This window comes from Microtus pennsylvanicus, chromosome 5, assembly GCF_037038515.1.
Source record: "Microtus pennsylvanicus isolate mMicPen1 chromosome 5, mMicPen1.hap1, whole genome shotgun sequence".
In the NCBI taxonomy this organism is placed as follows: domain Eukaryota; kingdom Metazoa; phylum Chordata; class Mammalia; order Rodentia; family Cricetidae; genus Microtus; species Microtus pennsylvanicus.
The window spans coordinates 49,799,463-49,816,872 of record NC_134583.1 but is presented as its reverse complement, the minus strand read 5'-3'; the positions used below and the strand labels follow the sequence as shown (position 1 = coordinate 49,816,872).

At 51.9% G+C, this 17,410-nt stretch overlaps 1 protein-coding gene across 2 annotated transcripts in view; it reads left to right on the top strand.

Moving 5' to 3' along the window:
• The first annotated feature begins 1,021 nt into the window (after positions 1 to 1,021).
• The window catches only part of Lmo1 (LIM domain only 1), a 36,147-nt gene continuing 19,758 nt past the window's right edge, over positions 1,022 to 17,410 (top strand). Inside the window, exon 1 of one of the 2 annotated variants that reach the window (XM_075974822.1) lies at positions 1,022 to 1,220. In XM_075974822.1, coding sequence (XP_075830937.1) covers positions 1,199 to 1,220 — 22 coding nt within the window. In that variant the 5' untranslated portion in view covers positions 1,022 to 1,198. Of the gene's footprint in view, positions 1,221 to 5,182; positions 5,740 to 17,410 lie in introns of those variants that run through there. The other variant, XM_075974821.1, reaches the window with a different exon arrangement.

Sequence of the window (17,410 nt, the reverse complement as noted above, 5' to 3'; positions counted from 1 at the left end):
CAGAGAGTGAGGGTAGCATTAAATGGGAGAGGCAATGAGAGGGTAAAGGAGCAGGGTTGGGGGTGGGGTGGGAACGTGGGGTGCATGTAGCAAAACTCACTACAGGAGCAGGTGACTGGAGCCCGGGTAGATATTGTGGCTTCAACTGGCTCCAGGCTCACCCCTTCTGTCCTCGCTGTCCACCACCCCTGCCCCAACCTGGTTTCTCTTTCCTAGTCCGTGCTTTCCAGGTTTGCAGCTGCAATCGCGGGCTATAATGAAAAAGGAAGGGGTAAAATGACGGGGAGACAGAACCTCAAAGTCACACACAGAAGCACTCTGCATTCCTGTGCTGGGTCTCCATCCTGGGTCCGCAGTCCCAGAGCCAGAGCCACACCCACACCACTCTCACACACAGAGTCCCACACTCACAGCAGAACGTTCATAGATTGCAAAATGCATACTTCCACAGGCGATGGCACAAATGCCGCCCTCCCCACCGGTGGTAAACTCTCCGAGAGGCCCACCACCCCACTCATCCCTCACTCAGGCATGCGGTCACACACGCACACACACATGCACACAGTCCCTCACACGCACACACTCTGGCTGTGCTTTTGTGTTTTGTCAGAATTAATGAGAAAAGTTCCCGTGCCCTGCGGGTAATTAGTGTCCTTGGAGTTAAATAAGCTAATGGCGGGCACCTCTGGCCCAAGCAATTATGTTTGTGTATTGAATAATTGATTCAAAGGGGGGAAGGGCCGCTAATCAGATCTGAGCATAATGAATTGATTTAATTAACAGGGGAATCTGAGGGGCTCTGGGAAATGCAAGCTGCACTCTGCTGAGAACGGGCGCAGCAGATTGCAAGAGGGAACCCGCGTGCGCGGCTGTGAAGGCTGCTCCGGCCCGGGCTCCGGCCCTAGCTCGGTTCAGGCTCCGGCTCGCCTCGGGCCGGGTCCCAGCAGCTCAGCCCACAGGGCTGCAGCCCCGCCCGGCGCCCGCCCCCCAGAGCGCCGCGCCTTCTCTCGCTCCTCCCGCGCGCCCTGCCCACGGCTCTGCGCTCGGGGCGCCGCTCCGTCCGCCCCCGTCGGCGGCCGCGGGGCGCGGGGCCCACGCGCGACCGCGGAAAGCAGTGCAGGCGCCCGGTTGGCGACTGTCCGAGCCGCGAGTCTCTCTGCGTCCTCCTCCCGCGCCCGGCTGGAGCCGCCTGGGGACTATGGTGTTGGACCAGGAGGACGGTAGGTGCCCGGGGACGCTTGGGAGCAGCGGGAGCTCTGTCGAGGCCATCTCGACCCGAGTGGCAGAGGCCCAGACACCGGTCCCGACTTGGAGCCGGTTGTCGTTTTCCGGAAGCTGATGTGTGTGTGTGTGTGTGTGTGTGTGTGTGTGTGTGTGTGTGTGTGTGTGTGTGTGTGTGTAAGGTGCCAGGCTCTGCGTCCGGCGATGAGGAGTCGCCCCCTCCCTGCCCTGCATCCCAGAGCCTGTGAGGAGAGCATGCTCCAGCAGGGAACTTTCTTGCTCCTGCCCCCCTCCGGAGCGCACAGAGACCCAAGAGAAGTAAGCTTTCCAGTAGTACCCATCGCCAGCCAGTTTCTGGGCCTCTCTGAGTATTTTCATATTTTTCCACACCTCGGTGTAGAAGGGATCCCTCAGGGGATACTCAGAGAACTTGGCTGGTGAAGGTGCATTTTAACCAGCATGGCCCTTGGGTCTCCCGTCTCTCGCCTAGGGTCCAGGACTTCAGGGCCTACTTGATAAGTGATGCTGTCTCCCTGCAGGACTAGGAGACTGCATGCCATCAGTTCACCGAGCTACTGTAGTGAGTGTGCGGTGGACTGGCCAAGAGAAGTTTGGGATTCCCGGGGTCTCTTTCTGTTGCCAGATCCCTGGTGATCAGTTTGATTAGCAATCTCATATTCCTCTCTCTTTTTTTTTTTTTTTTGCCGCGTGGGTTGGGCTGGGAGACTCGGGACAGTTGGTAAGGTCTTGATCTGCAGCCTGGACTGGTCAAAAACTCTGTAACCGAGGATCATACACCTTTTATTAAAGAACCCTCACCCCTTAAACTGCTGTAAACTTGAGGCCTCAAAAAATCTAAGTCTACCCATGGATCTAACTAAAACCCCTTCCATCGTGGGTATCTCGTCGTCTCTGCATCATCCTCAGGGCTGAGGACAGACACACAGGCATGCCTGGAGTATGACACAGCCGGACAGGAGGCTCAGAAATTTAGGGTTGGGAGCGGCTGATTAGCAGGAAGAGGGTCTGTCTGTCTGTCTGGCTTCCTTTGGTCTCACTAGTTACTTGTCTTATCCTGCAATCTCCCTCATGGTGATCAATCATCCTGGCTTGTCCAGCGTCTTGTAGCACAGGGAACCCCTCAGTCTTAGGGCAGCCCTGGGTCCTCCTAAACCCCTAGCTGACTAGGGCCTCTTGTATGGGGGCTGGGGGTGGCTTCCATTTAGGGACAGGGTAGATTTGTCCTGGTTTGGCATAGGCATGTCTAAAGCCTAAGTGTTTGTGAATGCAGTTTCTGGAAAGGCCTCTCTAGAATCCCAAAGAGGGAGTCTGCCGACTGTGCACTTCTCCAAGATAAGTTGGTTGTGAATTCCTGTGCATTGGCTGCTTCTGTGTCTGCAAGGGAAAGGCAGGGGACCCAGACTCGGCTAACAGGCATCCTGATGGCATTGCAAATAATGGTTTACTCTGTCCTGTAACTGTTATGTGCACAGGGAAAGGGTCCTTGTCACCCTAAATACCTCTCCAGTCACCACTTGTGAGGCCGGTGTGTAACCCCAACCTGGAGATAACTTCACTGTACTGAGAGCAGGGCCCTCAGGCTCAGGCATGTTGGCTATCCTCTGAAGAGTTCTGGATTATCTGGTCTGCCTGGGCCCTTAGGCATCAAGAGGAATTGCCCCCCACCCCCAGTGCAGAAACCCTTTTCTCTGGATGTTTCTGCCAGGCATAGGGATGAACTGCTGGGACCTGTTTGGAAATATGTCAGGCAGCTAGCAACCACCCCCATTCTCTTCCAGGCATCCTTGGGGACTGAAAAAAATGGGTGTCCCCCACTGTCCTCAGAGGCATTTCTGGAAGCACTCTTGGTGTGCTGAAGTGAGAGTGATGGCTCACCACCTGTGGAATGCACGGAGTGAAAACTACCTCTCCCAGCCCCAGGGCATCTTAGGATTCCACTCAACATTGTTGGCATGTCCCTGGACCTGGAAGCTGTCGGAGAGGGGGAGGGCAGGAGGCTGAGACCCACCTATGAGCTTAAGGCTACCCTACAAGTGAAGTCACATCTGGCTTCTTCCTAGGTGTGAGCTTCAAGATTCTCTAAATCCCCAAAGACTTGCTAGGCAGCTCTGCCACTTAGTTCTGGGGTTCTCGCTTCAGATTGGGATGTCATGCTCATAGCTAGGGTATAAAGGAAGCCACCCGTGAGGACGAGCCATCTTCACATACAGCACCAATCCCCTGCTGATGTGCCCACCCTACCTGCTTTACGTCTCGGACTTAGGAAGCAGGGGTCCTGACTCCTCAGAGGGATGTCGGCCATGTGGTTCTCAGTTGGATACCTTGGAAGCTTGGGTTAGTTAAGGTTCAGACAAGAGAGTGGGAATGTGGTTCCAGCTAATTGAGTCCTGATTTGTGGGTCAGGGTCAGACCCCCAAAGCAAGAAGTGGGCCTCTGGAGACCAGGAGGAAGACCGTATGTCTCCAGATAGCGCAGAGATTTCTTCTTCACGATGCTCTCCCTGCTGGACCCTGTACTTGCTACATTGATTGGCCTCAGTTCAGAGAAGGGTGGGGGCTGCACCAGATGGGCGGCAGGGGCAGCAACAATGAAGCTCCCCCCCCCCACACACACACCTCGAGGGCACTGCTCTGGCTGCAGTGGCAGGGGAGAGATCAAGCTTGCAGTCCTGAGGGACAGCGAGTCTGAGCAAAATGATATATTTAACATCAAATATACTCAAGGACTATTAGGATTAAGTATTCAAGATGAAGGGGAACGCGAAACCCTCTGAGCTGCGGATGAGGCTTCTCATTAGAAACAGCTGCACTTCAGTTTCCTCAGAGCTTGACTTCCCTGCCTCGGAGTAAGGATGGGCTGCAGCTCCCCCATGCTCCTGTAAAGTAGGGGGGCCTCCCAGGATGGGAGGGGCAAGACTTAGCCTTCAGGCCTCTCTTGTATGAGACAGTGCCCCACCTCATATTATCCGGAGCACTAGTCTGCCTTTTCATGGCCTCTTTAGAGACAGAACAGAGGTGACTAGTTCATAAACAGGGAAACTGAGGCAAAAAGAGAAGTGACTTGCTAGCTCTGTCATTTAGTAATTGGTAACAAATGACTAGGTTCCCATCTGATGCCCCCCCCCCCCAGGAGACTGCCAGAGTGGAAGTCCTCTGCAACTGCCAGGACCCAGTTCTGAACACATCTCTCTGGAGCCCTTCTTGAAATGAAGAAAAACCATTTTCACTCCATTTTGGAGCTCTATAATATCTGGGTGGGGGGACTGCTTGGGGTTTTAAAAGTTTATGGGAGCCTGGACCAGGTTTTTCCAGGAAGCATGCTGGGAAAAGCACGGGCCTGTCTTCTTTCCTGCTTTGTGAGTGACAGAGCAAGAATTAGCTCCACAACAGAATCCTGCTTTTCTTCTCTGCTGTATCCCCGGTGCCTTAGAGTAGTGTGTGGCACATAGTAAGTGCTCAGTAAATATTTGCAGAAGGAAAAACGCCTTCAGACACCTATGCTTGCTCAGAGGGAAGCTGAAACAGGACTTGCTTTCTGCACAGAATCAGGACACTGATGGGTGGTAGGGACACGGTAGCAGAAGCCTCTGTCCCTGTAGGACTCACAGTAGGAGGTTTTGTGCCCTGCAGAGGAGTTAACTTTGCCAAACAACTACAGAATCAACTAGGAACTCTAGGCAGAGCTGGTAGAAAAGAGTCGTGAGGGAAATAGCGCTCCTGTGAGGAAGCAGAAACCAGATTTGAAGGGGCTAGGACCCGCAAGGGCCCACCAGACTGACATTGGAGACCAGGAAGTAGGGACTCTGGGACTCCAGAGTAGTCATTCGCCTAGCTGGAGCTTAGAGACCTCCAGGTGGCGCTGCAGAGCCGGGCATCCGCGCGTCTCCACTCCCCATTAACCCGGCAGGGAGGGGGTCCTCGGGAAATGTGTGCATTTATTCAGTAGCAGGAGTGCAAACCTCATACATTGAGGGAGAAAGGCAGCGGGAGTCGGCCGCCGAGATTCCCCCATCTCTTTGAATATAATTTCAGATTGAGATTCAGATTAAATCCGAGGGGAAAACACTTTATGAGGCTGAAAGCTGTGTCGTTGCCAGAGCCAGGGTTATGAGCTATCAAATGCAATTACATTAAGACAGATTATACTGGGCAAATTGAGCCATTTAGAAGGTGAGAATCAAAGAAACGGCTCTGATCCTCTCTTCCCCCTTCTCTCTCCCTCTCTCTCTAAATTGCAGTTCGTAGTTCCTTGCAATTCTGAGGCACAAAAGTAGGTGAGACTGCTTTTGTATCTGCGAAGTGCTTCACTCCTGAATGTAATTCTAGCTGAGTGCAATCTAGGTTAAGAGCCGGACAAGCGGGTAATTAGAGCCCGCTCGCTGCCGGCGGACCGGCCTCCCAGCCGAAGCGCGCCCGGAGTCGGCGCCCTTTTCCCGGCCGAGTCGAACAGCGGCTGGACACGGAGCGCCCGAGATGATGGTGCTGGACAAGGAGGACGGTAGGTGGCGGGCAGGGATCCCGATGCCCCCAACGCCCTGGTCACGGTGCGCGGGATGCCACGCACCAAGACCCAGGCACACAGACGCGGGGCCACGCCGGGTTGTGGATCCAGCCGGCAGCCCGGGGCGGAAAGACAGACCCGGGTGGGGTGGGTGAGCTCCTGGCCTAACACCCCCAGGTCCCGCGGTCCCCGGGCTGGCGGGCGGGGCGAGGCGATGCGCCGAGGGGCGCCGTGAGGCTTGGGCTGCCCTCTGGTCTCCGCGCCCTGGCGCTTGGCGCTGAGCGTTCGGTCTCTGCGGCTGCTCCTCGCTCACCGCAGCCATCACCCCCGCGCCGGCCGCGTAACTCGAGAGGCGCTGAGCGCCCAGCAAATCAGCAGCTTCGGGGAGAATCGGACTAGAGAGCTTGGGGGCGAGAGGGAGCGCGGACGACCGCGCGAAAGCCGGGATGCCTGGCAGAAAGGGGAAGGCCAGCTGGGCCCTCAGGGGGACAGCTGCCCACGGGCATGACTTGGTGCGAGGGACGTCTCCTGTGCTGGCCACTATCTCACCTCATGTCTCCTTGAATGTGAAGGCGGGAATTTGATCCAGAGGAAGAATCGTCCCGCCACGGGCCAGTAGCACTCCAGAGGGAGTGGTTTGAGGGTGGCCCGGATGTATGGTCAAGAGCCTGTGGTTTGAGGGTGGCCCGGATGTATGGTCAAGAGCCTGGGTGCATTCAGAAGGGTTTGGGAGCTGGGAGGGTCACATGGCTATAGTACGCCACTAGCAGGTAGTCTCATAGACCCCTGACGTCTTTTTAGCTGGGAGAGTGCCTTGCAGTAAGTGGCCTCAAAGGTTGGGGAATCCCAGCTGCTTTGGAGAGAAAACTCAGCACGTGCCCTGTGACCTAAGACAGGCACCAAGGTCCAGGGAGTGGCTGTCTCAGGCCCTTGGGCCCTGTAGGTAAGGCTTGTATGTTCTAGGTGCTGTAGGGAGAGCTGGGCAAGACTGTTGGCAAGACCACTGCTGCTGACATTTGGGTGGGGACTGGAAAGGCTGGGAGGAATGGGACATCCCCAGGAATCCTCCACTGGGTCTGTGCCTTCTGACCATTGAGACATTGTTGTCATGGCTACTGCTGAACCAGGGAAGTTAAGTGACTTGTTCAAGGTCATACCGGATGTTCACTTGGCTGCTGTTTCATCCAGCTATCCCAGACTAACTATACCATCTGAGGTATCAGCAGCAAAGGGCATTTGAGATGTCTGACCTGGGTGGGTGTATGCAGGGAAGACATGGGACCATAACTTCCCAAAACTGGCTCTTGGCGTGATTGAAGGAAGAGGTAAAAGAGGGGATGTAGATGGTTCTGGGCTGGCTGGAGGGAAGCATCATCTCCAGCAGATTCTCCTCCATTCACAGACGCACCCCTGGGGCTCCAGAGGGCCATCAGCACTGGGCTGGAGCTGTTCTAGATAGATTGCAAAGGAGAAGGAGAGGCCTGGGGACAGGCCAGATGGGGAAAGAAGAACCATTGGTTTGGCTGGTTTCATCAGTATTTCCTTATCCGGTGTAACTTCAGGTCGGTCATGCCCAGCTCCAGAGTTTTCTTTTTTAAAAAGAGTGCAGAGGGCCCTTCTCTAGTGTCTACAGGGACTGTCACTATGAGAGGCGTATGGAAATCAAGATGTATCTTTGACCACAGTTATTCCATATTCTTGGCTCCCCAGGCCTAAGCCAAGAACCCAAAAGACCTGAGTTTTTTGTATGTAGGAGTCCTCCGTCCAGAAAGATTGGCAAATGGTGTTTCCACCTCTCCCAAGGATCTGTGCCCTAGAGGGGGTTGGGCTCTGGGGATGTCTGCAGACCACAGAACTGCTATGCAATTGGGTATCCTGGGCATGTAATTCCTTTCGTTCCCACCAGAACTTCAGAGAGGAGCTCAGGATGTCCCTTCATCCCTGACCTGTGCAGTCCAACAATATGGTGGCCTTCACCGTTGGCACTACTGGTCTTTGAGATCCATGACAACATAAGGAAATCAAATGACTGTGGTCCTGGAGGCGGCCTTTTCACTGGGAACTGAAGAAGAGCTGTGTATAAACTTACCTGCCTCTCTGTCCTACTACCTAACTTCATATACACTTCCGCCTCCCCAGAATGTGACCACCTGGACTGTGCGGCAGATGTGGTACTCTAGGCCCGAGGGGTGTGTTCCACAGTGCTGCACCCAGCACCCATTGTCTGGCAGCAGCAGAACCTCAGGGCTCCTATTAGTCTCCCCCAACACCTTTTTTGTACCCGACAGCATCTTGTTGAGATAGTCTGGGCTCTTCTGGTTGAAGTCGGGTCTGCCAGCTGCAGAGGACCAAAGCCCTCTCTCTGCTGGGCTGCAGGGCTTTCATGTTGCACTTCTGAAAAGATAATAAAATATCAATCGTTTTGCCCTAGCAACGGGTTTAAGAGACTTTCTGAAGTATTGAATCGTCAGAAAAAAATTTTTTTTTTGCTTTTAAGCACAGTGCATTATTAATAAAGTAATCCATTAGGTCGAGCAGTGAAGGGTCACCACAGAGACAGAAAGATCTGTTTGCAAATGGTTAAACTTCGGGTTTTAAGATTAATTGCTTTCATTTGGACGCTTGCTCTTGGCCTAGCCATCTCCACTTTACTGGAACTCAGGGTCTGGGCTTTCTAAATGCTGCCGGTTCTCCCTGTCAGCGAAAGCCAGGCAAGCTCCAACTCTCCTGGAAAAGCAGCCCCTTCCCTGGCACCTGCAGCTTGGGCTGTCACCAGGCTATGGACTTTGAGTGTGGGCGGGGGAGACTGAAGTCTCAAGGGAGCAAAGAAAACTCCTGCCCTGAACCCTGCAAATCAAATTTGACCTTCACTGATGGAGAAAAGGCCCCCAAGTGGGGACACACTGAACAGTAAGAGCTTGAGCTGTAGGGGAGCCTGGGCAAGAGAGGATGCTGAGGGCACCCAGCTGGGAGTGCAGGCATGCTCCCAGATGCATGCTGGAACAGGGCTGGTCTGGGTTTAAACTACCTCTGTAAAGCCCAGCGGGATGGCTTGGGTGACCACAGGAAGCAGCAAGCACATTGTGGAACTAAACACCAGACATGACTCCCAGAACATTTTTAATAAGTAAAAAATGCTTAAGGAGGAGTGGGGCTGGGTTGAAGAAGACCAGACAGCAGCCGGGTCTTCAATTGTTAATGACTGCTAGGAACACAGCCTCGACAGCCTACTCAGTTTGTCTGAGAGGTTACTGCCAGCAGGGCCTCCTGGTCTGTCCCATCATGCCCCAGACCACAGAGAGAAGAGTGTGGCCTTGGTCTCGCTGGCCCTGGTGCTGGAGACGGGGAGCAGGCCTCAGTATTGTCACAGACCCTAGCCCATTGGTAAAAAGGCAGAGCCGGTGGGAACTACAGCCCTCTGAGAGCTAGTAAAGGCCTGGCATGGGTGGCAGGGCAGGGGCTTCACCTGGCACTCACCAGGTGCCTGGCAGGAGGGGATGTCTTCATCCACACCTGCCACAACTAGTTTCAGCCGCAGCACTCTGCTGGGAGGGAGGTGGCACGAATCCCAAGCAGCAGGACAGTCGCTGCCCTTTCCTGTACAAATTCAACCAGGCAGAGTGTCTGCAAAGATGGGGCTCCCCCACCCCTCCTGGAACGCCGGGCAGAGAGGCAGGTGTTCCACTCAGTTCCCCTGCTCTTCCATTCATTCGCCCACACAGAGGACTAAGGGGGGTGGGGTGGGGGACAGGGAAACAACATAAATTGGTCTGTCGTCCAGAATCCATGTCTCACTAATGTACCCAGATTAACTCAACTGTAAATTGTCTCCTTGGATGGCGGTGTCTTGCTAAAAGTTTCCCATATGATTCATGATTTGGATTGCTTTTAACGGCTATTGGCTAAGCAAGCCGGTGACTGTACAAGGTGATGCAATTGGCATTAGCGAGGGGAGGCACGGGAGCGTGTAATGCAGTCAATACTGCATTAACTACTGATGCCCAATTACAGGGAGCCTTTCAGGAGCATTAAGACCAAGGGAAGCTGAGATCACTAGCCGCTGCTTGCCTAAAAGCTTCACCCTTTGCGCGCCGGGCCTCAGCACGGGCCTGGCCACCTGCTTGGCCTCTGTGGCTGCAGGAGCCGCCTGCCCCCTTGCTCCCATCTCTCTGAATGTGCCCACAAACATGCTTCTATCCCATGGAAATATGTTAGAGTCTGCCTCTCACCTCTTCTGAGAACTCATCCCTCCCAGCCTCTGCCGTCCCAGAGAAATCAGACCTAGTGACAGTGCGGTCCTGCCTTCCTCAGTTTGAAGAGCCTCTCAGTATTTATGGACAGTGCTTGGAAGTGGTTTACTTTGGTCCCTCCCCCTTAGGACAGAAGGATGATTGCTGATGGGCATTGGTGGCAAGACCCTCTGTGGTCCTGGGAGAAGGACTCGAGATTCATCCTCATCTGGGCTGCCAGCTCAAGACAACCTGTGCTGGGAAATGGCCGTGGATGCATGGGCTGGGCTGTCTTTCAGCAGAAGACAGGACTGTGGTGATGTAACTGGGGAAAGGGGAGCTCATAAATGACTTGGGCCATGTTGAAAAAGTTCCAAGAAAATCAGATTCAGTGATTTGGGGCTTCCCCCCAGAACTGTGCCCCCCACATGGCAAACCTATCTCTATCTATGTAACAGGGAGGCCAAATTATTGCTTGGATCGATACGCCAGCCACAGGGCCTCCTAGTAAATTCTGATCAAGGCATTAGACAGACTGAGAGTTAGGACAGATGGTAGAGAAAGGGGTATGGGTATCCTCCCCAGTGTGCCAGGTTATTAGACCTGCTGCAGTCTCTACCATTTGCTGAGCTCTGCCAGTGCAGTGTTGTGTTCTGTGTGCCACATTCTGCCCGGTGCTGAGGCTGCTGTACCTCCGAATCCTCCAACCTCTACAATGAGAACAGCTCCACCTACCTAGATTATCACCAGAATTAAATGAGGTACTGTCTGTCAGTGCACACACTCTGCCAATAGGAAATTCCATGGCCATTTGAGGCATTGCTGCCCCTGCTAGGTTTCAGTACAGTCTGTAATAAGCCCTGGGCCCAGTCCAGTGGCCTGTTCACTAGTGAAAACTGGGCCCTCCTGGCTTTTGGTCATTGCTGGGAGACAAACTACCTTTACTTCTTACTAGTGTCTGGATTCCTGAGGCAAGTGGCTTCATGGGAAAAGCCTTCATGAACACTCTTCCTCAGTGTCTTTCTGGTTTTCATGTCCAGGTGATGTGCCCTTTGTCTTGGCCCCAAGGTATGGTGAATCTGGGCACAGATCATCAGATGAACTGGAACAACATGCCGGTCTGGGTGTCCTAGTCATGGCCTTAGACAAGTTACCGACTTCCCAGGGGACTGTCCTCAGATAAGATAAGGCTTCCTATCTGTCCTGGGCATTTGGACTGAGAAGACCCACACATGTATATGACATATAGCCCATCCTGTCTTCCTGCCTCTCTGAGATGCGTGGAGATTAAATACACTGAGGCATGTAAGAGTTTTCCCAATACCAGGCTTCCTAGCTCTTCCTAAAATGAGACCTCCTGGCAGGCCCCTACTCATGATACAACCATACCATGAAGGCAACTTGGAATGCTTGCTAGAGCGAGAGGTTTTTGTGCATTGCTTCCAACTCTGAGCTCAATGACATGACATCAACAGCTTGAAAAGGGTCATGGTGTGGATAGTTGTACCCGGCAACCTGGCAAACAGCACATCAGGTCCTTTTCCTGGGTGCTGATGGCTTAGCGTTTCTCAGCACATGTCCAAGTTGCATTTAAGTGAGATTTTGGACCTACCCCTCTCTCTTCTGCCGCTACCATCTTCCATCTCATCTACCACCTGTCTTCTGGTGCTTATTACAGCCAGACAGCTGACCTCCGCCACTCTGACATTCATTCTGCCAAAGGCTGATGGCCACCCCAACCGTCACACTAAGCCCTGTAGCAATACATCCATGCTGGCTTGTGTTCCATGGAGTCCCGGTGTTTGTCTCCATCCTTTAGCTCCTGTCGCTCCCCTTGCCCTACACGCCATTCTCCCTTAGCTGGCCATGCTCAGAGACAGTGCCTACCTAGTGATAAGCTTGCCTCTCATCGGTTGGCTTGTGTTTATGTTCTAAGGCAGAAGCCCACTGGGACTGATATAGATGGAGACAAATAAAAGCAGATGGTGAGAGAAGTGAGCAGGCTGGACCAGGTTTCAGGGGCAGATGCCTAATGTGAAGGCCTAGGAAGCCACATCATTAGCTCCTTCCTCATGTGCCTTCTCCTAGGGATCAGCGGGGCTTTCCTGAGGAACCTGATGAGTTCAGTGCAGTCTACTAGCGTGGTTCAGAAGACCTGTGTGGTCCTAGTTGGAAGTGGCGTGACTTCAGGCAACTTACTGGATACCAGTCTTCTTGTCTCTACAGCACGAGTAGTTCCTGGTATCTGTTGTCCACAGATGCCGTCCACCAGGATACCTCATGCCTGTGTGAGCTGACATTCCTCTCTGCGTATGATTTTCTTGCTCCTTGGGTATCATAAGCATACAGCAGCTTTCATTTTACTGAACCCTAAACATAAGGCACTGTCCAACTCATACGCATCAGTGATGGCTACATCATCACCTAAAAGTCAGTGGGTTGAAACAATAAGCATTTATTTAGCTTACAAATCTTTGGGTTGGCGATTTAACCTGGGCTTGGCTGAGAAGCCTTTCTCTTCTCAGCTGGGTGTATTCAAACCTGGAGGATGGAGGATGGCTGCTCAGTAGATGCTGGGGTAACAAGACTCAAGACCCTCATCTTCTAGCCACGTCATCTGGCTAGTGATCATTACAGAGACAAGTCTAGAGAGAATGGATGCATACCAGGCTTCTGGGGCCACTGTTTAGCATGGGATAGTGTCACTTATGACACATTCCACTCGTGAAAGCAAATCACAAGGTCATCCCAGGTTCAAGGGGTTGGGGAACAGACACTACTCTTAAAGAGGGGGGTAGCATCTTGTATCATGAAGGGCGTGGCTACCAAAAGGTATGAAAATCAGGCAGTTTTGGAACCAACCTTCCATCCATCCCAGCATCCTCCTTAATCTCATTCAGTGCCCATGTTGTTAATGGTAACAACCTCAGGAAGAAGCTACTATTCTTCCCCTCATTCCACAGATGAGGAAACAGTGTGAAGAGCCCGGTGGATTGGTCCCAGACTCCACAGCCTGCTATGCCTGGGCTGGGCTTTGAAACAGGGGATCTAATGGTGGAGCCCTGAGCTCATTCTCTGACTGGCTTTCCCATCTGTCCCCCTTTGGTCCTAGGAGAACTCCTGGTAGAGCCTGTTTGAGGATGACATGAAGTGGGAAGGAGCTCTCTAGGTGGGCTTGTGTGTTTGTGCACTCCCTAGAGCTCTGGGCCCATTCCTCCAAGGGCAAGCTTGGGGGTAGGAGCATTATGAGCCCATCTCCCCTGCTTCTTCCTGTCTCTACTGTGTCCTATGAAGACACAGGACAGTCTGGAAGGGGGTGAAACTCCATGGTTAGCCTTAACTGGAGCACGTATGCAGATGCTGGGCACACCAAAGTCATTGGTTGGCCCCTTGGCCTCAAAACAGGGCAGTAAGTGGGCTGGTGAGAGGCCTGTGTACATTCATAAACCAGCTGATTGAAAAGCAATATTTCAGATAAATACAAGCCAGCGATCTATCAGTGGTTGTAATAAAACCCAGGCTTCAGGCTGTGATTTTATTTTGAAATAATAAGAATTGCTTGATTCTTTTTACTTGAGTTACCATGGTAATTCCGGCGTGGAGCGGTGTTATATTGATTTAGAAAGTGGACAGTAATATTTCTTTTGTGTTATTCTGTTTCTAGGCCTTGATTTCTAATTTCTACTTGGAGATTACTTTTATAAATTTCTTAAGTCCTTCCACTTTCTCCCCCCCTCACACACACAGTATAATTTTCCTCTCATTGCGCCACGATGTTCTGAGCTTATTGGTTTGCTCTTATTTTAAATTAAACTTGCTGGTTTCAAATATTGAAATGACATCTTTGTCTGTGTCTGTACTTTGGTTTAGCAAAATATTACAGTCTGACGCTCTCTGCTTAATAATTTAAGGGAGGCTTTCTGTCAGCCCTCACTGGGTGCTGATAACTCATGACTCAAGCGACGCAGGCCTTAAACTCGTGACATTTTAATATTGTGTGGCGGGAGCAGCCACCCCTCTGCTCTTAGTCTTCGTAGAGAGAAATCTGCGTGGTACCCCAGAAAGGAGTTTTAATAATTCAACCTTGCTGGTTGGCTCTCTGTAACTCCATTGAAAGAAAAGGGAGAGACCCATGCTTTCCAGGGGAGTCAGGCAGTGCTAGCCTGAACTGTGAGGACCTACAGCCGGCACCCTGCACCAACCCAACTTCTCTTCTTTCTTGGGTGTATAAATAAACCGCCATCCATAGTGCCGGATGGGTAGGGCTGCCTGTGACTGCCAGAGAATGCTTGAACTCTCCGGTTCACTGTTTTACCTTGGAAGACAAGTGCATCTCACACAGCTGTTAGTCAGGCAGCCTAGGTTCAAGTCCCACTTCCTCACACTCGATAGCAAGGCCTGTCCTCCAGAAGGAAGATGGTAGCTCCAGACTTCAGGGTAGGATACATCTTAGGTGCCCTCAGTGGCCTGGATGGTGGTAGATTAGTTACTGCTGGGTAATCGATAGCCTGAACTTGGCACCTTGACACAATACACAGCTGTCATTGCATTTCTGTTGGACAGGAGGCTGGGACGGTTTGGCTGCGTCCTCAGAGCACCTCAGAGAGGGGAATGAAGGATGTCTGCCAGCTACTGGGGGATGACCACTTTTCATCTCTTATTTGCCTGTAAAGATTCAGTTCACAGGTGGACTGGACTGGAGGCCTCGCTGGCTGCCTACAGTCTACTGTGGGCCTCAGCGCTGCACGACAGCCTCTGCACTATGGCACTTGCTTCCCGAAAGCCACCAGCAGACTAAGGAGAGAGTCATGGTCAGCTTCTGCAAACGCGCCTGAGGGACCAGGTGTCCAGCAGGCTACCTGCACTGTCCACTGTCCACTGTCCCCTGTTCATCCTCTATCCAGAAGCCACAAAGTCTTCAAACCAAACCAAACAAACAAACAAAGCCTGGGTTTCATGTGGTCCAGGCTAGCCTTGAACTCCTGGTCCTCCTTCCACTGCTCCATCTTGATCTTGTAGAGCAATAGGTCACTCCCAGAGTAGGAAACACTCATCTGAAATATCCCAGAAAGTGGATGAGTGGTAGGGCTGAGATGAGGCCCCTGCCTGTCAGGAGCTTGGGGAAATGACTGGCTCTAGGGTTATGAATGGATGGATCTCTCTCTCTCTCTCTCTCTCTCTCTCTCTCTCTCTCTCTCTCTCTCTCTCACACACACACACACACACACACACACACACACAAACACACAAACACACGTGCATGCATACACCTACTCATGCACACATAGATGGTCTCTCTCAATCTGGCGGTTTGGGGGCTTTTGTTTTGTTTTGTTGTCCTGCAGAGCAGCTGTCTGATAGGACTCAGTTGCCCAGAGCATGCCCCCTCTCTCAGCACCTTGGAGGAAGTGAAAGTGGTCGCTTTTTGAGCCAGCCTACCTGTAACTGTTAGCTGTTAGGACTCCCATCCCAAGTGGCTTTGCTAGGTGAGATGAGGACAGAGCTGTAAGGCAGCCTGGGCAGAGATGGCTTCACAGCTTCCTGTGAGGGGACAGAACTGGAGACTAGCGCCCTCCCCCCTTAGGTGCCTGGGAAGCATGGAGCTGAAAGTCAAAACTCCAGCATCCCCAGGCTGGCCTATTGCCCAGTAGTGTGTCCTTGGGCAGGTCCCGTCCCCATTTACATTGGCAGGGTGGCTGACTGCAAAAGCAACCTGGACAGTTGGGCTCTTTGCTTGTTGATGGGAGGCTGCCTCTTCCAGGCAGCTGCACACCTGCCTCCCCTACCCAGAAGCCATTTGCCATCTGTGAGGCCTCTTCTTGGCAGGGGCCAGGACCCTGGGGAGCACTGGGCAGGGGGCAGGGCTCCCTGGGGCACCTGGTTGCATCCTGGCACCCGCCCAAATGCAGAGTGTGGTGTTTTCACCTGCCTGTTTGCCCCAAGGATGCCTTCATGCTGCTCTTTGATCTCGGGCGGACTTTATCAACTTCATGGCAAAGCTGTCTTACCCACAAGAATAATATCTCATTAGTATTATTGAAAATGCAAAGTAAAAAAAGAATCCAGGAAAAATTAAAATCAGTTGAAATAATTAACACAGAGTAAAGCTGGCAGCAGTTAAGCCTGCACCTGGTAAAATATGTTATTGACTAAAAATTGACAGAAGAATTGAATCTTCCTGACAAAATTTAGATCTGCAGAAGTTGGCTCTGGAAATACTTTCTGTGAGAAACCATTGTCACAAACGAAGTCTCAACGGTGACAAACACTAATTTATAAGATTTGATATGAGCTAAAAACAAATCGTAGACTAAGAAGTCACTAAAATATCTAAAAAATAATTGATCTTGATGAAAATAATGCCAATACATTTAAGATAGAGGGTGTAGCTTCATACTATTGAACAGAAAAATTGATCATGAAATCCAATTGACCTAATGAAGCTTATTAAGAATTACTTTCTTAATTAAAACCACCACCATTATTGTCAAAATGCAGAGGTCAACATCCAGGACCTGATAGCAGGCGGTTAGTGACTTCATTTGCATGGGTTGTGAGCTAACAGGTGAAGGAGATCCAGAGTGGAAGGGCAGTGAGAATCATAGGATTCATTTGTCCCAGAGAGAGGGTGAGGTGGTGACCAAAGAGGTCAGTAACTAGAGACCAAAGCATCGTTGGTATGGCCACACTGGCGACCACTGGCAGAATCACGCTATTGTGAGCTGTGCCTTGGTTAGGACTAAGATTCACGTTGAGGTCAGGAGTACTCAGGCTTTGTGTGGGATCAGGATACTTTATCAGATCGTTTGGGTCACTCTGTAGGGAGTGGGCTAGAAAGGATAAAACTAAAAGCAGAGAATAGGGCATACAGTAGGAGGAAGGGGTCCTCTTTCAGCCTTGCAAATGCCAACTCTCCTCCCCTCCAGCTTACATGTCCTTTGTATCTTCCTTTAGTTCCCTTCCTAGCTTGTAGTCTGGACCTATGGAGAAGGCAGTGGAGAGGGAGGGGTCTGCTTTGGTTATGAAAGAGGCAGTTAACGTTGACCCACAGGGGAAGAACCTCTAGGGTCATATGTCCAGACACTGCAGATTTGAAATCTGTAGAGATCTTTGAAAGAAATAACAGCCCCATGCAGGTCTGACTACTGCAGAGGTGACTTGTTGGCCTAGGAGGTGGCAACTGCAGCTCTTGTCCCATTCCTCCTCTGCCATCCTCTGTCTGTGAGATCTGCAGGGTGACTCTGGGCAAACCACTTCATTTCCCTACTCCTTGCTTTCCTCACATATACATCAGGACCTAGAGCATGCTCAGTGTTCCCTGAGTGGATCTCATCGCATGAGAGACACTGTTTTCATGTGCTTTGTTGTCTCGGTGGCACTGTTGGTGGCTTTGGAAAATCAGGAGTACCAGCCATACCTCCAACCATCTCTTCCTCTAG